This window comes from Danio rerio, chromosome 16 (genome assembly GCF_052040795.2).
Source record: "Danio rerio strain M-AB ecotype USA chromosome 16, GRCz13ab, whole genome shotgun sequence".
Lineage (NCBI taxonomy): Eukaryota > Metazoa > Chordata > Actinopteri > Cypriniformes > Danionidae > Danio > Danio rerio.
The window spans coordinates 46,148,037-46,173,995 of record NC_141036.1 but is presented as its reverse complement, the minus strand read 5'-3'; the positions used below and the strand labels follow the sequence as shown (position 1 = coordinate 46,173,995).

The 25,959-nt window shown below is 34.2% G+C and overlaps 2 protein-coding genes across 5 annotated transcripts in view; one reads left to right on the top strand and one right to left on the bottom strand.

Annotated features, from left to right (window-relative positions):
* Positions 1-3,696, bottom strand: part of nagpa (N-acetylglucosamine-1-phosphodiester alpha-N-acetylglucosaminidase) — a 33,795-nt gene extending 30,099 nt beyond the window's left edge. The window contains exon 1 of one of the 3 annotated variants that reach the window (XR_015510583.1): positions 3,504-3,696. Coding sequence is in view for 1 of the 3 variants with exons in the window: in NM_001109715.3 (NP_001103185.3) it covers positions 3,504-3,589 (86 nt within the window). In the remaining 2 variants the exon portion in view is untranslated. 3 annotated transcript variants of the gene reach the window in all.
* Positions 3,697-3,909: 213 nt separating this feature from the next.
* On the top strand, positions 3,910-24,846 carry ndufaf6 (NADH:ubiquinone oxidoreductase complex assembly factor 6). Of its 2 annotated transcripts, none has more exons than XM_087287815.1 (9): positions 3,910-4,131; positions 5,845-5,944; positions 6,061-6,183; positions 8,210-8,266; positions 8,457-8,559; positions 13,513-13,646; positions 17,912-18,013; positions 20,635-20,691; positions 24,651-24,846. In XM_087287815.1, the coding sequence occupies exons 1-9, from the start codon at positions 3,950-3,952 to the stop codon at positions 24,777-24,779; spliced, it is 987 nt and encodes a 328-aa protein (XP_087143941.1). In that variant the 5' UTR covers positions 3,910-3,949; the 3' UTR covers positions 24,780-24,846. The 2 variants fall into 2 exon arrangements, with proteins under 2 accessions (XP_087143941.1, XP_087143942.1); XM_087287816.1 differs by having other exon boundaries at positions 5,845-5,948.
* Positions 24,847-25,959: the final 1,113 nt, after the last annotated feature.

Sequence of the window (25,959 nt, the reverse complement as noted above, 5' to 3'; positions counted from 1 at the left end):
GACAATAGTCAATATGGTGAATCATGTTTGCTCTTTCAGCTCAAGATTAATTCAGCCCCGGAGTTATAGGCCAGGGAACCATTAGAATTGTAAATGGACTAGGGCGAAAATCTCACATCACAATATAAATTATCTTATATCCTGATGACGATATACATTAAAATATAGTATCAAATATAAAGTAAAGTATCTGTTGCATAATATGAAATTATAGATTTTTTTTATTTTTGTTTTATGCACAGCAAAGGTTTTTCAGCCACTGATAAACTGGTGAATGGTTAGTGTAACTATTTTTTAAATTCACATGGGTCCTTTTACAGCACCGATAATGTATTTTAATTAAAATAGAATCAGTTAAATAGACTTAAGCATTTATTTGGTTTGTTCAAGTGTTCAAACGAAAAGCGCAAGCGCCGTCAGGAACAGCAGGCGAGTGCTGGAACTCCATTAAAAATTTAGTGGTAAAATACATTTCAATATTTAAAAGACATGGTGCAGAACAACGAAAGTTAATTTAATTCAGTGCTTCTTGTCCAGTCTGAGATTCGCTTTATATTGCGTATCAATCATGCTATAAAGATCATTGATTTTTAAAGAAACCGGATCTTAAACGATTAAACGAGAGCGATTTTGTATTAGTAAAGAAGCGTTTGAGCTGGCTTACTGAAAATTATTTGATGCTTAAAAACTAATGGATACTGTATGAAGTGCAATTTTTTGTATTGTATTTAAATGATGTATGCTCTACTGTGACGTGAATTTTCTTTAGGAATTAAGTCAAATTCAAGGTTGATTTCTGCAGCACGAGCACATTTGAAAGACACCTGCTGTTTTGCATATTTCTCAGTCTAAACCTCAGATAATATTATCTGAGAATAGTGTACAAATCAATTGAGGAGCAGCAGATGTTCAGTTGTGCAATGCTTATGCAAGCATGGGTTCAGTGTGTGGTTTTTGAGATCCTCTTACGCCATGCAAATGCAGGATGCAAACTCACTGTAGATTCAGTTGAAGTGAAGTACAAGTGCTTGTATGCAAAGGAACCCGATGAAAACATAACTTTAGTTAAACAAACGGTGCTTTTTAAGTTAAGCAAACAAAACTAATTACTGATCTGCAAATTAGTCTCCACTCTTCTGCCACAAGTTTAGAAACAGACAGCAGGGGATGCTGTTGTTAAACTTTTCTTTAAAAATATGAAAATTATTGTTTGATGCTTAAAAATCTGACCTACAGTGCTCAGCATATATGAGTACACCCCTCACAAATCTATCTTTTGAATTCATATTTTTAATAAGAAGCTATACAATATTATATTTGTGCATATACATTAAATTAGTCAGTACTGAAGCCAAATCTGGAGCTTATCAAACAAAATAACTTACGATAACAGTCCAAAAACTAGTACACCTGAAGGTATATGCTATAGAAATATATTAAATACAAATTTAAAAGAGGAAATAAATTAAGAGAAGCAAAAAAAAAAAAAAATGTTAATTTTGTAGGTTATATTTATTTTTGCAATATTTTGCTTGAATGAAATTGTATTACATTGCAATTTCTAAATATGTTTGTTGACTAAAATATTATTTTAATAAATAGATCTGTTTAATAAATCTGTTTTGTTTAAATGCACCAAAATACATTGCCTATATTCACTGAGAAATGGATAAAAATATTCATTTCCAACATGGTGTGTACTCAATTATGCCAAGCACTGCATAAGAACAAACATTTACATACATATGCAGGATTTAAAATATGTAAATATCTCTCTATCAACATATATCTATCCACTAAAGGAAAAGCTTTGAGTTTGAGAATAATGCAATATAAATAAAATGTATTATTATTATTATTATTATTATTATTAAAACATTCACACAACAATAAAGATAGTGGTTTATACTATGTTCATATCATTTTCTGCATGCTAATCAACATTGATATTACTTTCCAGTCAGTTTCCTGTGCCACTAGTTGCATCAAGTGAATTACAAAGTCTATAAAAATAATAATAATAATTATTATTATTATAAAACATTTATTAAAAATATATATACAGGCATTCAAATTACTAATGAGGACTGGGAAAAGTCTATCAAGGTCATAAATACATGCTCAAGGCACCAACTAATCCAATTTAAAGTGGTACATCGGCTTCATTATTCTAGGGTAAAGCTTAATAAATTCTACCCCTCCATCTCCTCTAAATGTAACAATAAATACAAAATTATTCTTTATTTATGGAAAAAGGCATCAAAACCACTTGTTAAATCCTGGCTTTCAGAATTTTCTAGCACTTGACATTTGGAGAGACTAAGACACAATCTATCTGATAGCATTGCCCACTTTGAAGCCACCTGGAAACCCTTATTAAATTATTTGTTAAATGCCCAGGATAACAGTTTAAAGTTATAACCCTGTCATCGTCTGCAAGATCACCATGTTGCCTGTGCCCACTGGCCCAGATATATATGTGTAACATTGTTGACCCATGTATAATACTGGAGGAACTGATGTAATATGTTGTCTTTTGTACTTTTGTTTTTTGTTTTTGTTTGTTTGCTTTTATTTTTTGTCTTTATAATTGTTGTTGAAATTGTATGTTGCTCTGTGTTGCTTAAAAAAAAATAAAAATGTAATAAAAAAAGTATAGTATTCTGTAGTGCATTTAGTTATATATATATATAATTATTTAAATAATGATAATAGAGAAGAATACCACAACTTATGGGTTGATGTCACTCGGGTGTCTGGAGGAGGTCATACTGAACATCTATAAACTTGATGGAAAAAAAAAACTTTAAGTACTCTTCACATTGATTAACTACCCAAGGTTTTAGCATGTTTCTTTGTTTAAATACAGATTTTCAAAGTCGTGGTATTCTTTTTGAATCACCCTGTATTTTAAATATTATTTATTTGTTTGTTTTGTTTACTGTTTACACACCCTTGAGTCTACCCTATCACAACATTAATCTAAAAACTTGTCATATTAAAAATATACAACTTTTATTTTAATACAGTTTTAATGTAATTTAATTTTAAAGACTGAATTATTTGATTAATTCATTTCAACATTACAAGTAGTTTAGAAAAGGTTAAGTCTAGATTTTCAGCAAAAATATTTTGTAGGCCTGATAATTGGCCAAAGCATGATTGCTGCTTGTTCTTTGTCACTAAGATCAGCCTAATTTTTGTGATACATTACAAAGTAAAAACATTATAATGTTAAATGTTATAAAAATGTTATGAATTACATTTCAAACATACATGTCATGTCATGTATATTATCCTTACAACATTTAGACAAAGACTGGGCGATAATGAAACTGAAACATATCAGAATCATTCAGAAAGTTAATTGCAAGAGATTTGCAAATAAGTTAGTAATAAAAAAATATACAACAGTTTTCATATTCTTCTTCTTAATATGAAAATATTGTACAACTTAATCAATTTTTATCATTATTGTTGCGCAACATAACACAAATCCTTACCGGATATCTTTGCACTGGCACAAACACACTCCAAGACATGCTAGCAACAGGAAAAACAGATCGAAATACACGAAGCACTTTGCCATAAGACATATATACAAAACATTCAAATGAAATAAGTTACTGTCCCGACTATTTCCGTTCTCCTCAATGAAGGGACTTGCATGTGTGCTGGTCATATGATGAGAACCACGTGATTTAACTGTCAATGATTTACTTGTTTAAAAAACACGTTATTATTTATATATCGCATTCTAATGAGCAATAATCACGTCTTATGTGGAAAAAAAATAATAAATCTTTCTCAGAAACGGATCTTAATTCGGTTCGGATGGAAACCGATTGTTTACATGGAAACGGAACGGACTGTCGGCGTTCCTTGAATACAGAGGAGCTGTTATTTGACGCACACGCGAGAGGAGGTACAGCTCAAGGATACTGGATGCATGAGCTGTGCTATGGCATCCAGCATCAGCATAAAGAATGGATTATTTACCACCAAAAAGTCGCTCCATGTAAATATTCCCAATCCCCGTTGTCTACAGAGGCAAACAGAGATCAAATGCACAAGAGCTGTTACAAACTCGACACGACAGCACAATGAACAGTACTGTATTGACATAGTAAGGTAAGTTTTGAGTTAAAAGGTTCATTTGCTTTATATAGTTTTACATGGAAGCAAACAAATCTGCAATTTATGCAAAACAGTCAGGGTTAAACCTATAGACAATATCCCAGAAAACCAGAATAATATTAATCTGGATGTATATTTAAAAAGTATGTAATATATAATTTAGTTAAAATAATTTAAAAGACAACATATACACTAATTACTTTTTTGTTGTGGCTAAAATTAAGATTTAACTGTACAGAGTAGGGCTGGGTGATATTGCAAAAATGCAATCTTGATAATTATTTTCCATATTGAACAGTATCGATATATATTTCGATATAAGTTGTTAATGCTCCCAGATTTATACGAGTATCTCAACAATGACTAAAGCCACAAAAATTAACATACTTTCAGCCGATAAATTTTCTGTGGCCGAAAAATTTGGTACATCTCTAATATCACATTTTAGTTCTTAAAGCAATATAAAGTAAGAAAGTCCAGAGCTTATCATTGTTATCAACATAAATATTATCACGATTTGATATAATATTGTTTTTCAGCCCAGCCCTAGTCCAGAGATTGAAATATCTATGAAATAATATATAAAAAAATATATTGAGCTTAAATAAATTAAATAGTTTGAAAGCTTTTTGACAGGTTATGAAATACTTTAAAATGTGTTATTCATTATTACTTGATCTTATTGCTTGAAATAATTAGACCTTGTTTTAAAGAATGTGTTTTTGTCAACTATAGTGTGTCAGAAAGTTCCACACTAGTTATTTTCATTATTGTTTTTTAATGGGTGCAGCACTTGACATATATATATATATATATATATATATATATATATATATATATATATATATATATATATATATATATATGTGTGTGTGTGTGTGTATGTGTATGTATGTATGTATGTATATATATATATATATATATATATATATATATATATATATATATATATGAAACATATTAGCCCTTTAACAGGCACACCAGTCATTTTTTAATACATTTTTTGTTGTTAAGTTGTGCTTCTGATGCCACACACAGCAAGTTTATTTGATAATCTTTTATGACAATCAAAGATTATCAGTACTGAAAATCATACTCCAGCAAAAGTGCTATTACTTACTCAAAAATTTAGTGTTAGTAGAGTAAAAGTTTCTGTTGTAAATATTACTCAAAGTATGAGTAAAAAGCAGCCCTTTTAAAAGAACTCAAGAGTAGTGAGCATTACACTTTGAAAGATTGATGTGTTTACATGCATTTTGTGTCTGAAAACATTCTGTAGTGCATTTAGTTATTTAAGTCCATTTCAGTCATCATACAGTAAGCATCCGTCATCATCACATCAGTGACATGCAGTCTAAACAAACTTCTGTGTGATGCAATTTGATTGGACTGGAATCTACTTTGTCAATCATCATAGACAAAAAAATAATGAAAGTAGTGACTGCAGGTTGGAGGAAAATAGTGGAGTAAAGTATCAATACAGCACTAAAAATGTACTTAAGGGAAAGTAAAAGTAGACATTTTTAAAACTACTTGGTAAAGTACAATTCTTGAGAAAAACTACTTGATTACAGCAGTTTGAGTATTTGTAATTTGTTACTCACAAAAGATAAACTCTTCTATCACAAAGCCCATTAAGGGGATACGAATATAAAATAATGGTTTATGCTGGTTTTAAGGGGACTGACATCTTACTTTCACTCATAGGAAGAAAGACTATGAGGGGTTTTTGTGTTCACTGCTTCTTCCTGAAGCTGCTCGTCGCTCTGCACTGGCACTGAGGGCATTTAATGTAGAACTGGCACAGGCAGGTATTCCAGCTAATGAGTGCAATAATGCACAGACTCTTTTATTTTAAGTTTTAATTGTGCATGCACTGTTGAAGCATCTGTATTTGCTTTAACATTGCTTATTTTCTTTTAGATCAAAGACTCCGTTTCTCACAAAACTATTGGTTTGATGCGAATGCAATTCTGGAAGAGTGCCGTGGAGGATATTTACAGAGATGACCCTCCAGCACAGCCTGTCAGTGCAGAACTGTGGAGGGTGAGTCTTCACTCTTCTTTATAAAATAAAAGGGCTTTTCACAATTTATATACTTAACGTGCCTCATTATAAAAGCTATGGGGGTATCGCAGAAAACAGGTTATGCGAAATACCTGGATACATTTTTAATGGTGTGCAAGTGAATAACCTCAGCTTTCAGATTCAAAAACTGAGGTAGCTTTCAGGGTGTATATGTTACCATAGAAACTAATTTGCAACTCAAACATAACCAGCTCTGGAGCTATACATGTGTGTATTTCTTAATATATTTCTTTATATTTAATATAAATTTGCAATAAAACACTATTATAAAATAATGTTTTATAAAGATGACATTTCTGTGTGGAGTTTGCATGTTCTCCCTGCATTTGCGTGGGTTTCCTGCGGGCGCTCCGGTTTCCCCCACAGTCCAAAGACATGCGGTACAGGTGAATTGGGTAGGCTAAATTGTCCGTAGTGTATGAGTGTGTGTGGATGTTTCCCAGAGATGGGTTGCGGCTGGTAGGGCATCCGCTGAGTAAAACACATGCTGGATAAATTGGCGGTTCATTTCGCTGGGACGACCCCAGATTAATAAAGGGACTAAGCCGACAAGAAAATGAATGAATGAATGATTTAAGATGAAGATAAATCCGCTATGCTGAATGCTAAATTGTCCCTAGTGTATGGGTGTGAATGAGTGTGTATGGATGTTTCCCAGAGATGGGTTACGGCTGGAAGGGCATCCGCTGTGTAAAAACATATGCTGGATAAGTTGGCGGTTCATTCCGCCGTGGCGACCCCAACTTAATAAAGGGACTAAGCTGAAAAAAAAAATGAATCAATCAATCAATTTAATATCAATTAGTAAAGTGGTGATAATCTTAATGAGTGTGACTCATCGTTAAACGACAGAAGAAGAAAGAAGGGCTGTGACACGCTTTTCAGGATTAGCGTACTCTGAGTTGACGGAATTTAATCCCAGGGGAAATTCTGGAGCCAATATACCTTGCGTAAGTAAAGTTAATCAACCCAGAGTTCAGGGTTTAGCAGATGGTACGTTAACCTTGCTTTTAGGAATCCACCCCTGGCTTATTCTTCATGTTTCACTCTTTTCATAACTTCTCATAAAATCATGATTTCGGAAAGATCATGTGACACTTAAGACTGGAGACAACTCAGCTTTGACATTACAGGAATATATATTTAATTACTAATAATATATTTAAATATAATTTATTGTATCAAACTGTAAAAAAAATATTTCATGATATTAATGTTTAGCTTATATTTAACAAATAAATGCAGCCTTGATTAACTTTACAAAAATATATTGATCCAAAAAAATTTTTTTATACCCTCACAGTTTCAAACCTGTGCAGCAATTTTCTTATTTTTATGTACAGCACAATATGAAAAACTTGTCCATACATCGAGCCAATTTCTAAACTGTTAAAGTGTTATTAGGACCTGAACATTCGTGAAAATATTGATCTCTGATATACTGCCGGTAGCTAGCTCTCTGCAACTCTCACATCCTCTTCCGCTGTGCCCGGTCAGTACCTGAATAGGAGACCACACGGGAATGCTTGGTTGCTGCAGGTAATGGTGTTAGTGGGACCAGCAGGGATCACTCAACCTGCAGTCTGTGTGGGTTCTAACGCCCTAATATATTGAAGGGGACTGTATACTGCTCAGTGAGCGTTCGGATGCAACGGTAAACCGAGGTCCTGACTCTCAGTGGTCGTTAAAAACCCCAGGATGTCCTTTAAAAAAGAGTAGGCCAAATTTTCCCACTGGCCTCTGTCCATCCTAACCATTCCCATATTATAATTGGCTTCATCTCTCTGTCTCCTCTCCACCAATCAGCAGGTGTGCTGTCTGGCGCAATATGCCTGCTGTAGTATCATCCAGGTGGATGCTGCACACTGGTGGTGGTTGAGGAGATTTCCACCCAAAGTGTAAAGCGCGTTTAGTGTCCATAAAAGCACTATATAACTGTAAGAAATTATTATTTTTACTACATTTAACTGCTTTGTGTTCACAGGCGGTAAGGAAACACACACTGACAAGGAGGTGGATGTTGAGAATTGTATCTGAAAGAGTAAGTTATTCATTATATATTTATACCAGTAAAGAAATTAATGCAAATCTCTTTTTAAAATAACTAACTCTGACAGCTGTCTGAGAGACATGCATGGCTAATTCTACTTTGAAATCTGTCATTCAGTGAGGCACATTATGCAGTCTGTCTGTCCTCTGGCAGTGGTATTAAAGCATTCTGTTTTCAAAAGGAAAAAGACATGGAGGACAGAGCGTACCGGAACCTTCAGGATCTGGAAGCCTATGGAGAAAACACACAGTCCTCTCTGCTTTACCTGCTGCTGGAAACACTCGGTGAGCTGCCTTTTCTTTATCGCTTGCTTAAAGCAATAGTTGCAAAGTAGCCATTCATCTGTATGACAGGCAGTTTTTTTATTTATTAAAATAAAATTGATGATTTCTTTTTAATGTATTTCTAATTTTAGCTTTTTCAGTTAATTGTTTACTCCAGGTCTGATATGCTGATTTTCGGCACATATTTCTTTTTTTGTCAATGTTAAAATTTGTTATGCCAAAGATCATCAGAATGTTAGGTAAAGATCAAGTTCCATGCAGATTTTTTTGTAGATTTACTACTGTGAATTTATTAAAACTCAATGTTTAGTTAGTAATGTGCATTGAGAAGCGCTTTATTTGGACAAATATGAAAGGTGATTTTCTCAATATTTAGATTTTCTTTTTTAACCCTCAGAGTCCAGATTTTCAAATAATTGTATCTCTGACAAATATCGTCCTATCCTAACATCCTCTAGAATGTTATTTAATCAGCTTTCAGGTGACAGACATTATAAATCTCAATGTCCAAATATTTACATTTATGAAGGTTTTGTGATCCAGGGTCTCTCTTTCCCTCTCTATTTCTTTCTATCTCTCTCTCTCTCTCTCTCTCTCTCTCTCTCTCTCTCTCTCTCTCTCTCTCTCTCTGTCTCTCTCTCTCCCTCTCTCTCCCTCTCTCTCTCTCTCTCTCACACACACACACACACACACACACACACACACACACACACACACACACACACACACACACACACACACACACACACACACACACACACACAGTAGTCATCAGTTGAAGTGGGTCAAAAAGTTTTTTTTTTAAATTGTCCTATATGACAGGAATAGGTGTTGTTCAATAGCTTTCGGACAACTTTTATGAAAGGTTTTGATTTACTTCAAATGTTGACTACTCAGGGTGTCCACGGCACCTTAAAGTCTTAAAATGTCTTAAATTACAAAATCTAAATTTTAATCTGCAAATGTTTATTTTACAAATTTTATAGATCAAATAGTACCGTATGCTTCTCAAGCTAACTTATATGAGAAGTGTCTACAGTCAGAAGACAATCGCCTGTGATATCATTTCATTTGTTTTTTGATTATCCGGTTTACGGTATACATCAGCAGTAAAATATCAAGGTGAAAGTCATCACGGCTTGCGTAGAATAGACCCAGCTCCCAAACCCAACTTTGAGAATAGATTAATGACAATTTTTTTTTTTTATCGCGCGATAAGAGTCTCGCGTTAACGCTGATAACGGCCCACCACTAGTTGTTGGTCTTAAATATTTTTTAAACAGGTCTTAATTTTCCTTTGTTCATGTATTTCTACCCAATCTGACCAAGACCCATACAACAATTCATCTCAATAAAACTTATTTTTAACTCTATTTACCATAATGTTTAATTATTTTGTTTACAATAACATTTGTTTAAAAGTTTTTTGATTATCCGGTTGCTGTAGACCTAGTTATAATAATATTTATACAATATAGTTATAATGATATTTATACATGATCAAACTAGTGTTACTTTCTCCGCTTCAGTGATGTCCAGCGGCAGAATAACAGCTCGTTAATGTATGCTCGTGCAGAGGATGAGACGGACAAAAGTAACCAATGCATGCCATTCTTTTACTTATTTTCGTGTTGTCAGATTCACAGAGCAAACAGCTCCCGGTAGGAATAACTCGAGTGAACATAAAACAAAGCCGATTAAAACTTTCTTTCTCTGCTCAGCTGCACAGAACACAGCGAGCTCACATAATCCAGCATGTGTGTCGAACTACACTACCCACAATACACTTCGCTATGGACTACAAATCCCGTAAATATTCTATTTCCCCTCTCCAACAACACTAGTGTGCAACTTAAGCAAAACTGATACAAAAATTGTTTTACATTTGGTTTTGTAGTTCGGGCCTAAATAAATGTAATAAAAGTTATAAAAATAAATGTAAAAAATAAAAGTTTTTAATCGTTTTAAGTTCATTTGAATGACTATATATAAACCATTTGACATTATTGATGCATTTATTGGGTAAAATTGCTACTTTTTACTGTCATTCAATGTGTTTTGGTCATTATCAATGCACTCACTTTAATTGAGCGTGAGCAGCGTGTCAAAAATAGACCCAGCGTTGAAACTATCGCTGCACTGCTGCTTCGGCGACGTTCACGCCTCGCTCTGACGCGCTGCTGCTGCGTGCTGTATAAAAGCTCTAATCTGTTAACATGGACGCTGAAAACACACACGCTGCTCACGCTCTGCTCATGTGCCACTGATGCTTGCTTTGTGAAACAGGCATTATACCCCAGTTTGTCACAGGGGCATGAATGAAATGTTCATAAGTGAATGTGAAACTGCCGAACTGCAGTTAAAGTCAAGCATCCTGCTGATTTGATTCGGAAGGGCACTTTTTTGTCATACGGCTCACCAGTCTGGTATACATCAGCAGTAAAATATCAAGGTGAAAGTCATCACGGCTTGCGTAGAATAGACCCAGCTCCCAAACCCAACTTTGAGGATAGATTAATGACGATTTTTTTTTTTTATCGCGCGATAAGAGTCTCGCGTTAACGCTGATAACGGCCCACCACTAGTTGTTGGTCTTAAATATTTTTTAAACAGGTCTTAATTTTCCTTTGTTCATGTATTTCTACCCAATCTGACCAAGACCCATACAACAATTCATCTCAATAAAACTTATTTTTAACTCTATTTACCATAATGTTTAATTATTTTGTTTACAATAACATTTGTTTAAAAGTTATCCATGAATTTAATGCTGAGGACACAAACCTGGACAGATTATTGTGTGTAGATTAAGTTTATTGTAGTTTTTTTTGTTAAAATTTGTTTATTATTTTTTATTTTAAAGAAAGTTTATGTTGTGGAAAAAAGTGTATGGATACAAGTAGAGCTTGCTTGTTTTTACACATTATTTTAAATATTTGGCTAAAACAAAATGTATTATTAAATTATTATTGTATTATTAAATTTATTATATTGAAATTGTTTTTGATAGGGCAAATAAAATCTTTTCCATCTGGCCATCTGAAAGATTCCTTAGCGTTTAGCCCTTTATGAGTCTAAAATGTCCTTCATAATGGTCTTAAAAATGTCTTAAAGGACTCCTACTTTACCCCTTTTTTAAAATTTAAGATAAGTCTTTTGTGTTTCCAGAATGTCTTTCTAAAGTTTCAGCTCAAAACACAATCAGAGTATTTATTATACCTTTAAGAATATTGTAATTGTCAGCTCTGAGCATCTTGTAGCTGTTTTTGTTGCCTGTGACTTTAATGGCAGTTCTCAGAAAGTGTGCCTCAATCTCGGCTGCGTCAGATAATCAGCACAGAGACAGACATATTGGGAGCAGATCTCACGTAATGTTTATGAGAAATACTACAGTAAGAACTTTCCCAATGATTATTTGTTGTATTTGTTGTTGAGTTAATGAGTCGATGAGAACAATGAGTCACACACACACACACACACACACACACACACACACACACACACACACACCGCATGCATTTAACTTTGCACTGTTTTTGCATGGCAAATGTGACAGGATACACATTAATATCCACTGCTGTGTGGAAATCCGTTATATTAGCCTACAAAATAAACCTGATTTAACGTCCACAAACCGGGATTGAAGCTTCTTCTTTTATAATTGTACTGACATGCGGCTGCGGTGATAAAGACTGTAAAATCGATGTAATTCATTACACACATGCACTGTTTTAAAAGCATTTTAAATTTGTAAAACTCACTCTTGATCACATTTGATGTTGATTGATGATCACAGCGAGCTAAACAGATCTTTTAATCCCAGTTGCTTTGCGCGTGTCCTGTCTTGCTGATATGATTATACACGTTACTATTCAGACATGTCAGTCAATTCAGTGGGCAGGGAAACCGCCCTCCTATGTCAAATTACGGTTGGCCTCAAAATGGAAGGGATTTGGATTTCTTTAATGTCAGGAGATTTAAAAAAAAAAAAAAAGAGACTCGTTGGGTTTATATCACTCCAAAATTACTGTAGACACAGTTCTGTCTGATTTTCATAATCGGTGCCCTGTTACTGTCATCTCATATGATAACATATCATCTCATAATAATAATAATTATTATTACTGTTACAATAATTGTCCTTCATATTTAATACTGTAATTGTAAAGTTGCAAAAACATTTGTGGTGTTTTTGTTTTTTTGCTTTCCAACAATGCACATTTGCCGAAAAACAAAAGCAAACTTGTTTGAAATGTGTCTCTTTTGTTGACAACAGACAGTTTCATTACAATATTCGGGAGATGTTTGACATATTTTGTATTCTGAAATGTACATTAATGGTGACTGAAACTGAAAATGCTTTTTATCTGAGCTGCTCACATAAAACAATAACACAGAAGTGTGTTACAATTACAATGCAGAAGTAGCAATTTGACAGCCACAGAAAGACATATCGTATTCTCAAGCATTTTTAAAATCAATTTAAAAACACACTCACTCACAAACCAACCAACCAACCAAACTATCTATCCATCCATCTATCCATCTATCTATCAATCTATCTATCTATCTAGACGGATAGATAGATGGATAGATGGATAGATAGATAGATAGATAGATAGATAGATAGATAGATAGATAGATAGATAGAAAGATAGATAGATAGATAGATAGATAGATAGATAGATAGATAGATAGATAGATAGATAGATAGATAGATAGATAGATAGATAGATAGATAGATAGAGATGGGAGGACGGACAGACAGATATACGTCTTTCTCTATCCATCCATCGGTCTGTCTATCCGTCAGTCTATCTTTTCGTCCGTCCATCCGTTCGTCCATTCATCCATCTATCCATCATGAGGGATACCTTTATAAATCATCAATATAACTCCAATCAGTTGAAATGGTCTCATTGAGGTGTGTGTTTTGTGCATATGTTTACATAGGTGTGAAAAATGTTCATGCTGATCACGCCGCGAGCCACATTGGCAAAGCCCAGGGCATCTTGACCTGTCTGCGGGCGACCCCATTTAACAGCAGCAGGCGGAAGGTCTACCTGCCCATGGACATCTGCATGCTGGTGAGCACATCTGCCGTCATCTCTGAAGCTGCCTGTAATTCCATGCTCCTGACATCAGGAGGACGAAACACAATCCATGTGCTGTTTGTGAAGCTGCCCACTGCCCTCTCAGCTGCTAAGCCCAAACCCATGGGCTTTGTTTCAGCCATCTGTCCACCACTGCAGCCTGAACAAGCCATTAGAATCGGGATTTAGACGATCACGGCTTTAGTGTAACAAAAGAAACGAATATGATCTGTCGTTTATCCTCCGCTAATCTCAGCTAGAGTCATTGTACAGTATTAAGATCAAATTGTGTTACGTTGATTGTTTTGCGGTATAAACGCGCCTTCGCCAAAAGGGGGCGCTGTTGTTTCACTGTAAATTTGGAGAACAGGTTGTTTGATTTCTGAGGTTACTCACCTGAACATTCATTCATTTATTCAATTATTTATTCATTTCTGTTTTCGTTTATTTATTTATTCATTCATTCATTCATTCATTTATTTGTTGATTTTTATTTAGTCGTTCATTTAGTTGTTTATTTTTATTTATTTATTATTTTTTTCATTTATTTGTTTGTTTTTTTAATCCTTTATTTTTTAAATATTTACTTTATTTATTTATTCATTCATTTTATTCATTCATTTATTTATTTATTGGTTTATTTTGATTTATTCATTCATTTGTTAATTTTTATTATTTATTTATTTATTCATATTTATTATTTCATTTATTTATTTATTTAATTATTCCTTTAATTTAATTATTCATTTTTATATTTTTTTATTTTTCATTCATTCATTTTATTCATTCATTTATTTATTTATTGGTTTATTTTAATTTATTCATTCATTTATTCATTTTTATTATTTATTTATTTATTCATTCATATTTATTATTTCATTCATTTATTTATTTAATTATTCCTTTAATTTAATTATTCATTTTTATAATTTTTTATTTTTCATTAATTTATTCATTCCTTCATTTATTTGTTCAGTCATTTATTTCTTTATTTATATATTCATTCATTTATTCATAAATAATTTAAAAAATATATATTTATTCATTCATTTATTCATTTTTATTTATTTATCTATTTAGTGATTCATTTAATTATTCATTTATTTATTTATTTATTTATTTATTTATTTATTCATGTATTAATTTTTTTCTTTCATTTATTTATTTATTTTTATTAATTAATTTATTCATTCATTCATTTATTTATTCTTTTTTTTTTACATTTATTTGTTTGTTTGTTTTTGCTGCTGCATAGTTAATCGTTTGATTGACACGCATTACTTATTGTCTTTAGTAGTCATTTCTAGTTAACTCCCTTTATTGAATTAAAAACATTGAGACAGTACAGTTTGGATTAGGTTTTGTGAACCTATAATTCAGTAATTCATGTTGAATTAAAGGAGACAGCAAAAGCTTTTGAAGGTTTATCTACATTGCAAGAATATTTACCGTCAGAACGGAAACAATGCCAATGTGCAAGTGCTTTCAAGATTAGCCAAATGTGTTTCTATTACAGCACAGGTTGTACTTGTGTGTGCTTTTTATATTAGATAGACTGTAAGGACTGTTTTTGTCACAGTTTGTGTGCTGTAAAATGCCACTTTCGAGAATCAGGACAGATCAGTAATGATAGCTTACAATTACACCTGGTTATTCATGCTGCTGTTTACCTGCTAGTGCTTTTATTTTGCCATCCAGATTTTGTTTGAGGAACAATTTTCCTTTAAAAATAGATACTAAATGGCAGCTTCTGCAGTATTTGTTTATTGATCACATGGATTTATCAGTGTTCCTTCAGCAGCACAATCACATACACTCAGAGGGGTTTTATATCTCTGTTTGGAACGAGATGCTCACAAATATAAAGAAGTGTAATTTTAGCAAATATTTTCTTTGAAGAAGTCTTGAGATGCAGTCGTAAACACAGAATCTGTTATGTGCTGCATACAGATTTTTCACACTCTCATCCAGCATACTAATTTAAGATAATTTAAGACACTTTTTCTCTTCTGGAGAACGTCTTATTTGTTTTATTTCGGTTGGAATAAATGCAGTTTAAAAAAAGTTGATTAGCTGGTTCAGGTGTGCTTGATTAGGGTTGGAGCTTAACTCCCCAGGACACCGGCCCTCCAGGACCGAGTTTGGACACAGCTGCCCTTACCTAATGTAGGCCCGGGCCGGGGTGTCTAAACTCTGCAGTGTCCAGCAGATTTTAGCTCCAACTTGCCTTAACACACCTGCAAGGATGTTTCTAGAAAGCCTAGTAAGAGCTTGATTAGCTAGCCCAGGTATGTCTGATTGGGGTTGGAACTAAACAGCAGGACACCGGCCCTCCAGGACCGAGTTTGGGCACCCCTGATCTAAGTAAACGAACGTGTTGATATGCATGTCACTTGACTGACTGACTGACTTACCTACCAACCTTTCTAACCTATATGACAAACACGAGGGTAGGAAAGGAATGGTAACAGAAGGGTAAGAACAGACAGCAACAAAATTCAAACAACAGCACAGTGTAAATTAAATAAGGACAAACAATATCAACAAACAGGGATATCAAAACTATTGAAAACACTAGCAAAAAGCACAAACGCAAACCATCAAAGCAAGCCAAAACACTTTTTAAAGGAGAGGTGGCATAAATGGATTATAATACTTCAAATAATAAATTACTAATATTTCAGGAAGCCTAATAATTCTGACTTCAACTGTATACGAAAGTCAGAAAATGATTGCTATTTGCACTGGATAGCGATAAAGTAAAACTATTTATTAAAATAAATGTATTCTAATTTTTTTCTAATCTAATTTTCAAAATTATTAGTAAAATAATGAATTATTATTAACCTTATGCTACTGATAAGTGAATAAGTGAGCTTTGAATTATTAGCCCCTCTGTTTGTTGTTTTCCCCAGTTTCTGTTTAATGGGGAGAAGATTTTCTTCAACACATTTCTAAGCATAATAGTTTTAATAACTCATTTCTAATAACTGATTTATTTTATCTTTGCCATGATGGTCGTAAATAATATTTGACTAGATATTTTTCAAGACACTTCTTTACAGCTTAAAGTGAAATTTAAAGGCTTAACTAGGTTAATTAGGGTAACTATGCAGGTTAGGATAATTAGGCAAGTTATTGTATAATGAAGATTTGTTTCTTATCAAAAAATATAAAGCTTAAAGGGTCTAATAATTTTGTCCAATAATAAGGGTCTAATAATGACTTTAAAAAAATTAATAACTGCTTTTGATCTAGCTGAAATAAAATAAATAAGATTTTTTTCAGAAGATAAAATATTATCAGACATACTGTGAAAATTTCCTTGCTCTGTTAATCATCATTTGGGAAATATTTCAGATAGATAATAAAAATCAAAGGGGGGCTAATAATTCTGACTTCATCTGTGTATATGTATATATGCATACATATAAATACATATACATATTATGTATTTATTTAAGCCTTTTTTCTTGGTTAAATACAAAACCAGCACAAAGGAAATACACACATAGCAACCCCAGTGATAAATCAGAAAATAAAAATTAATAAATTAAAGTGAATAAATAACAAACAAAAGAGGGTATTTACCAATCAAAGAAATCATATTGTCAAATGTAATTATCAAAGTGTGATCAATTTATCAAATAAATCATTGTCAAACAGTAGCACTTATCAGTTTTGAGGAAATCCAGAAATGGTTGCCATACAGTTTACAATTGGTGTTGAGATTTGGGTACAAGGAGTGTATTCTTGCAGGAGTTAGACCAATCAAACGAGGACATTGTTGGGACTTTAGAAAAGTGTCTAATGTAGTGAGTTTTTTATTTTTATTTTGTTTTTAATTTCTTATAATAGTCGTAAATGCATTGCAAAAAATAAATGTCTCCAAAAATTATTCTCTATCTCTCTTTTTTTCCCCTCAAAATGTTACATCAATATATCTTCATATGAGATTTGTTCTTTTTGAGTGTTTTCTTTTATTCTGCTGAACAAAATATTTTGTTGCTGCCTAGTTGAATTCCATAGGAATAGAAGGCCACATTCTTCAAAATATCTTCTTGTCTGTTCAACAATATTGGAACAACTGCTAAATTAGTGTACTTCCATTTTGAGATAAAGAGCAATCCCTTGAAGTGTTATTATATTTCACCTTAAAATATGCAGGAATAAAGAAAGCATTCTGTTATCATCATCCTCCCCTTTCTATCTATGAGTTAAAATTTACTGATAATGCACTTTCACTGTTTCTCACCCAGCATGGAGCGTCCCAAGAGGACTTCATCCGTGGCAGCAGGGACCAGAACGTCAGAGATGTGGTTTATGACATTGCCAGCCAAGCCCATGTCCATCTCCAACACGTATGAAAAGCTATATTACTATCTGTGCTCAGATGGGAAATGTGTTGTATGTTGCTCAAGAATTCAAGCATTTTGCATGCTATTATGCAACTTGATTAATTTTCAGAAGTGAAATCACCCCTCCTCCACCAGCAGCTCGTATGACCCTTAAATGTTGCCCTCTCCTCATTACTGAAATTATTAAAGTCCACAGAGTGTTCCAGGTAATATCTGGAGGAAACGCTAATCAGAGATTTCGTCAGCTATTACTCACCTCAATTTGCATATTTGGTCAGGCGGTGTGAATCAAGGTTACCGTCGAATGAACTCAGTGCAGTCGGGCCACGGTTAAAATATTACAAACGAGCAAGGGCAAAACTGGAAGTTGATACTTTTTATGTAACTGCGGGTTAAATGTTTGGATGAGTTCTGAATACATTTAGCATTTTGCCCCCACAAAAAATCTAAGAATCAAAGATTTTCTATGTAATGCATTTGTTTATTGATATGTTTGTTTGTGATGTGCGATTAACTACATGACAATTAAGCACATATTCTCCATAAAACATGTTAAGATTAATTAGCCATAAATGATTTTTAGCTGAACCTGCAGTCCTTTGTAATTTAAAAATCACAAGTCATAAATATTAAATTAATTAAACTCAATAAATAATGTCCATACTCTACTGATAATGTACGAGAATCGCCACAGCGGAATGAACCGCCAACTTATCCAGCATATGTTTTACGCACTAGGAAACATCTATACACACTCATTCACACACCTTCACTACAGCCAATTTAGCTTACCTAATTCACCTATAACATGTCTTTGAACTTGTGGTGGAAACCGGACCACCCGGAGGAAACCCACACAAACATGGGGAGAACATGCAAACTACACATAGAAATGCCAACTAACCCAGCCAAGGCTGGAACTAGCGACCTTCTTGCCGTGAGGTGAGTGTACTACCCACTGCGCCCCCCTTAAGCCCGTTTGCAGACAAATACTGTATAAACGCATAATATAAAAACAAATGTCTCAAGGCAAAATGTGTTAATATTTTAACAAGAGCAGTTACTTTGGCAATGAAGGTGTATGGTCATTTGTTTGAGGTATTTTAACGTGGAAAGTCATTCTGACCAGTTCGTTTGAATCAGTGAAATGTTAACTAGACAGTCACTCTGATCAGTTCATTTGAATCATTGAAATGTTAACTGGAGAGTCACTCTCATCAGTTCATTTGAATCAGTGAAATGTTAACTGGAGTCACTCTGATCAGTTCATTTGAATCAGTGAAATGTTAACTAGAGAGTCACTCTGATCAGTTCATTTGAATCAGTGAAATGTTAACTAGACTGTTACTCTGATCAGTTCATTTGAATCAGTGCAATGTTAACTAGACAGTCACTCTGATCAGTTCATTTGAATCAGTGAAATGTTAACTAGAGAGTCACTCTGATCAGTTTTTTTAAATCAGTGCAATGTTAACTAGACAGTCACTCTGATCAGTTCATTTGAATCAGTGAAATGTTAACTAGAGAGTCACTCTGATCAGTTTTTTTAAATCAGTGCAATGTTAACTAGACAGTCACTCTGATCAGTTCATTTGAATCAGTGAAATGTTAACTGGAGAGTCACTCTGATCAGTTCATTTGAATCAGTTAAATGTTAACTGGAATGTCACTTTGATCAGTTTACTTAAATCAGTGAAATGTTAACTGGAGAGTCACTTTAACCAGTTTTTATGAATCAGTAAAATTTTTACTGGAGAGTCATTCTGATCAGTTCATTTGAATCAGTGAAATGTTAACTGGAGAGTCACTTTGATTAGTTCATTTGAATCAGTGAATTTTTAACTAGAGATTCACTCTGATCAGTTTATATGAATCAGTGAAATGTTAACTGGAAAGTCACTTTGATCAGATCTTATGTATCAGTGAATTTTTAACTGGACTAATCAGTTCATTTAAATCAGTGAAATTTTAACTGGAAAATAACTTTGATCAGTTCATATAAATCAGTATTTTTTTTTTACTGGAGAGTCACTTTAATCAGTTAATTTGAATCAGTACATCAGAGATGTACTGTCTCTGATGAGACAGAGATGTATCAGTTAATTTGAATCAGTACATCAGAGATGTACTGTCTGAACAGGGTGGGTTTTATAATATGCATTTATAATTGTCTTTTATATTTTACTCTGTAGGTATATTTCATTATTTCAACTTGAATTATAAATTATCAGCAGGGTATGGCCAGTATTATTTAGTTTTGCCTGTATTGCCACTCAAAGTGCCAGCAGCTTGTGACTTTCTAGCATTTTATGAATCACCAAAGGAGCACAGTTGAAAATCATCTATAATGTTGGACTCAAGAAAAAACCTACAGTTACTTCTCATTTTCATTTTTGGCTAAAGCACCCCATTAAATGTATTATGTGGAAAATGTACTTAATTGTGATGAAAATAATCTCACGTCGCAAACAAAGGAACCAATAAATGGATGCATTAATAAGCATATCATAAAAATAGAATTTATACGTAATTATGAGCTTGTAAATATATCACACAGCACAATCGTCATAGTCTTTTTTTGATATAAGCTTGATATCTTGACTCATTACTACTCTGTCTTACAGGCTAGATCATTTGCAGAGAGCGTTCCACATTCAGCCATGCCTGCTTTCCTACAAACGGTGAGTAATTTCAGCTTCTCTCTTCTCCCAACGCCACACAAATGTGATGTGACACAGAAGCTCATGGCTGATCCTCATTCTGCTTCTAAAAGAGGCGGATCCTCATCGCCCCACATGACTCCCGCAAACAGCTCATGCTCTGATTACACTTCTTAAGCTTTTTTTCATGCTTTTACAGTCTTTTCTCTTAAGGGATGCCCGCGTGAAAAGAGCTGAGGGAGTAACTTGGCGTAATACGAGGGAAAGCATAGGGGAGCAGTCTGTAATTTTCAGTCCAATTCCAGCCTGGTTGCCGGTGAAATGCTTTCTGTGAAGCAAATGGCCCATAAAGCATTTTTTATTCACTTTCCTTGACTGTAATGTCCTACTCCTACTTTCATTTCCTCGTCCCTGTGCCTAGCTGTCATTCGTATTCTTTATAGCCGTTTTCCCCCGCAGGTCTTTTAGTGACACATTGCGCTCCACTTGCTTTGGCTGGTGTTAATCGTGACTGTGCGCTCACAAAAGAACTTTACTGTAAGGATTGACATTTGAGGATTGTGTTTTGTGTGGGTTCATTCACAGTCGCAGGAGAAATTATTTGAACCCTTTGGTGTTATTGTAAATGGCAAACTCAAAATAAGTCAGTCAGTAAGCCTACATGTGTTTTCTTCTCCTGAACTGTGACTTAAAACAGCGAGGTCAATCATTTTCAATCATTTGTTTCTGAAACAAATCATCATCTTAAAGGCATATGGTGGGAAACAAATTAGTCTTAGAAGTACTTGATTCTGATTGGTCGGTTATGACATTCCAAAGTACATTATTGGTTACAACATGGGCTCATTCTGGAAACGTAGCCCTATATACATTTCTGGAGATGGCAGCTAGAGGAGCGTATGAGTGCATTTTCTGCTGCACCAGTTTTTTCCAGTGTCTCGTCGCGTATGTCAAAGGATTTGAGAAGCAGAGAGGAGAGGACGACGCGGTTTGAGTAGGGTGAAAATGATTCCAGGAGGCAGAAAGACAAAAAAAGCCAAAAATACAAAAAACAAATAACAGGGTTAGAACCTTGTAAAAAATCTGAAAACGTGGTAAAAATCAGGCTGCTGTTTTTTTTTTTTTTGATTGCTTTTGAAAACAATGTCAGTTGGGTTTAGGGAAGTGAGTGAGTGCTGGTCAATCTGTGCTTTTTAAAACACTATCGGTTGGGTTTAGGGGAGGGTGTTTGTGGGGGTATGGGTTGGTTGGTTGGTCAGTCAGTCGACAGTGGCCTGTGGTGGATTTAGGTGAGAAGAGCAGGCGTGAATGGCAATCGCGAGAGAAATTTGAGATCTCAAAAAGCATACACGACAGCCTCTGGTGAATTTACGAAAACAAAAATGGCAAAATTACGTAGCTCCTGGGATGTATTCGGCGCTCTCCAGAAATGTATATAGGGGTACGAAATCGAATGAGCCTGGGTTGATGTTATTACCTGGTAACAACCATTGAAACTAATAACACCTTTATCCAGAAACTTTGAATTATTATTAAAAAGTTTTATAGAATTAAGCCTGTCACAATAATCAATATATCAGCTTATTACATAACACATGGCCATGACCTCAATCATTTTTTGATGATGTAATATATATTGTCCATACAAAAAAAAAAAGCAATATCAGCAATATTTTAACTGATTGCACAACATCTCAATTTCTATTGGAGGTGTCAGTGTCAGTATAGTAAAAAAAACTTTTATATTATTTATTATAAATTATTATAGTATATTTTTATGCGAGGTCTGTTTTTACTTTGCACTTTTTTGTTAACATTTATCATTATTGTTATTATTTATTGATTTATATTTATATATACGTTTTTACATTCTGGTTCCAATTATTAAATCGATAAAATGACAAATTAAATGAATAATCTTCAGAATAAAATATTATGTGTTCTTTGAAAGAGTGTACTTCTGGCATTATAAAGGGAGTGGCATACAATGGTCTTAATGACAATAATATCATTTATCGCAATGTAATTTGGTGCAATATAGTGTATAAGAAAAAAATTGGTCTTGTGACAGACCTGTATAGAATACTTGATTCTGATTAGTCCCTTACAACATTACAAAGTATATTATTCACAGATAACAGCTGCTTAAAGGCGTCTTGTGACTGAATAATACGTATTTGTTAGAGTCGGCTGCATCCAACCATTTTTCTATTTTTAAGCTTGACGTTAGTAAATTATTACACAGCTCATATACATTCTTTATGTCTAGTTTTTTTGCTTTTGTGGAAAGTACCCAACTAGAAAACAGAGTAACATACATCTAGGGAATTGTTTTTTACAGAATAAAACTCTTGCGCTTCCATCAAACTATTGTTTATTGATATAAACAAGGCATCTCAAAGTCTGGACCTGGGGAGAATATAATACTGTGTTTTGCACCACGTTTGACCTACTGTACCTCTAGTTGATTTTTTTACTTTTTATGCAGAATTGTTGATGCTTAAATTATGCATCACTTCCCTCATTTGCACTGGGTATTAATGTATTTTAAATGAGAAAAAGCATTACATTTTTTAAATAGTTGATTTATACTCACTGGCCACTTTAATAGGTACACCTGTCCAACTGCTTGTTAACGCAAATTTCTAATCTGCCAATCACATGGCAGCAACTCAACGTATTTAGGCATGTAGACATGGTCAAGACGATCTGCTGCAGTTAAAACCAAGCATCAGAATGAGGAAGAAAGGTCATTTAAGTGACTTTAAACGTGGCATGGTTTTTGGTGCCAGGCAGGCTGGTCTGAGTATTTCAGAAACTGTAGATCTACTGAGATTTTCACGCACAACCATCTCAAGGGAGATTGGCCAGACTGGTTTTAGCTGATAGAAAGACAACAGTAACTCAAATAAACACTCATCACAACTGAGGTTTGCAGAAGAGCATCTTTAAACACACAACATGTACAACCTTGAGGCAGATGGGCTACAGCAGCAGAAGACCACACTGGGGGCCACTCCTGTCAGCTAAGAACAGGAAACTGAGGCTACAATTCAAACAGGCTCACCAAAATCAGACAATAGAAGATTGAAAAAACATTGCCTGGTCTGATGAGTCTCGATTTCTGCTGCGATATTCGGATGGTAGGGTCAGAATTCGGCATCAACAACATGAAAGCATGGATCCATCATGCCTTGTATCAATGGTTCAAGCTAGTATAATGGTGTGGGAGATATCTTCTTGGCACCATTGGACCTAATAGTATCAATTGAGCATCATGTCAACGCCACAGCCTACCTGAGTATTGTTGCATCTTCTGATGGCTACTTCCAGCAGGATAACGCACCATGTCATAAAGCACGAATCCTCTCAAACAGGTTTCTTGAACATGACAATGAGTTCACTGTACTCAAATGAGCACCATTGGGATGTGGTGAAACAGGAGATTTGCATTATGGATGTGCAGTCGACAAATCGGCAGCACCTATCATGTCAATAAAGACCAAAATCTCTGAGGAATATTTCCAGCATCTTGTTGAATCTGTGCCACGAAGGATTAAGGCAGTTCTGAAGGCAAAAGGGGGTCCAGCCCAGTACTAGTAAGGTGTACCTAATAAAGAGGCCGGTGAGTGTATGTATGGTATAAGTTTTCCAGGCCTTTGACATTGATGAAAATTCTGATGATAAAAAAATACATTGCTATATTGTACAAACTCAATAGACCTTACTGAAGCAATTAAACTCCACAAGATTCACATATTTGTATTTTTCTGAAGTGATATTTCAATCATTTAAATAATCTGTTATATACATATGTTAAAAAGACATGGCACCACTTTATATTATATTACCTGATTGATTTTTGCCTTTCACTTTCTTCTTAGTACTTTTAAAGCATTTCAGTAATGTATCATCCTTTAGGCTCGCTCAGACGTAATTAAACTAAGCTTGTTTGAGCTTCTTTGTGTTCTGTGCCTCAGGTTGTTTTGGAGGACTACCTGCAGAGAGTGAGGAAAGTCGATTTCGACGTGTTTCACCCCAGCCTACAGAAGAGGAATCCAACACTGCCCCTTCAGCTGTATTTACGGTCATGGAGAAAGATCTATTGATCATCTGCTTTTTAAGATGAGCTCCTTGTCAAACGAACCAAGCTCTTGCAATAAATGATCAAGCTACTGTTGACAGTTATTGCTGTCGTTTTTCATGCTAGTACAGCTAGAAGAAGTGTTTGATTATTAAATAATTAGTATTCGTACAGAAAATAACCACAAATAACAGCAAGACACATTCTGGGAGATGATAGAATCTGGTTTGGATTTGTTCAAGTGTTTGAATAGTGTTGGTGGCATGAATTGAAGCAAATATTTTAACAGTTTTCTCTTTAATTATTTCAGGCATTTGTGAACAAATTGACAACAGTGTTACATATTTATAAGTGAGGGATGTGTCACATGCCTCTTCTGAGGGGCAAGGTCTATCAATTCTGTTTCCCATTGCATGTTCAAGTGTGGAGCAAGGTGCCATTTTTTAGTGACACAATCAAGAGATTTATTTAGTCATAAAAAAACATTCATCCCTCTGCCACAAAAGCTCTTATCTGATCGACAGGAAAACAACTCCTGGCTGTTTGCGACTGCTCTTCAGCTGCAGAGAATATTTTGCTGGAAGCTTGCCGCTCTACTTTGCTGCGCTTAACTCATTCAGACACATTTCTAAAGGAAAGAAAAAAACATGCAAACATTGTGTTCAGTTACATATAGAGCCTAACTTTTAGTTCAGTGGATGTGTAAGATTCTGAATATTTACAGTGATGTTAGAACTATTGTATTTGCAGAAAATCTTTGTATATGCACAATGTAATTTTACACTTGGGCCATTCAAGTTTTTACACCAGATATTAAATAGCATTTTCATCGATCAAACCACACTAAATACTGGTTAACAGTATCAATTTACAAACTCAAATGGGGAACAATAACGACATATAACAACACTTACAAACACATTTACATTATGCAAGGAAAAAATATCCCTGTGTATATATACACACACACACATACACTAACCGGCCACTTTATTAGGTACAACTTACTAGTCCTGGGTTGGACCCCTTTTGTCTTCAGAACTGCCTCAATCCATTGTGGCATAGATTCAACAAGTTGCTGGAAATATTCCTCAAGGATTTTTCTCCATTTTGGCAAGAGAGTCTTACACAATATTAATTATTTTTCCCATTGCACCATGACTTTATATTCCATGCTGTACATTCTTTCTGTTAGGTGACAAGAC

Excerpts from the sequence above, each read along its gene's own strand:
- ndufaf6 (XM_087287815.1), top strand. The coding sequence starts at position 3,950 with ATGAGCTGTGCTATGGCATCCAGCATCAGCATAAAGAATGGATTATTT. Across the intron at positions 8,267-8,456 it reads TGAGAATTGTATCTGAAAGA|GAAAAAGACATGGAGGACAG; the intron begins GTAAGTTATTCA and ends TGTTTTCAAAAG. Across the intron at positions 8,560-13,512 it reads CCTGCTGCTGGAAACACTCG|GTGTGAAAAATGTTCATGCT; the intron begins GTGAGCTGCCTT and ends ATGTTTACATAG.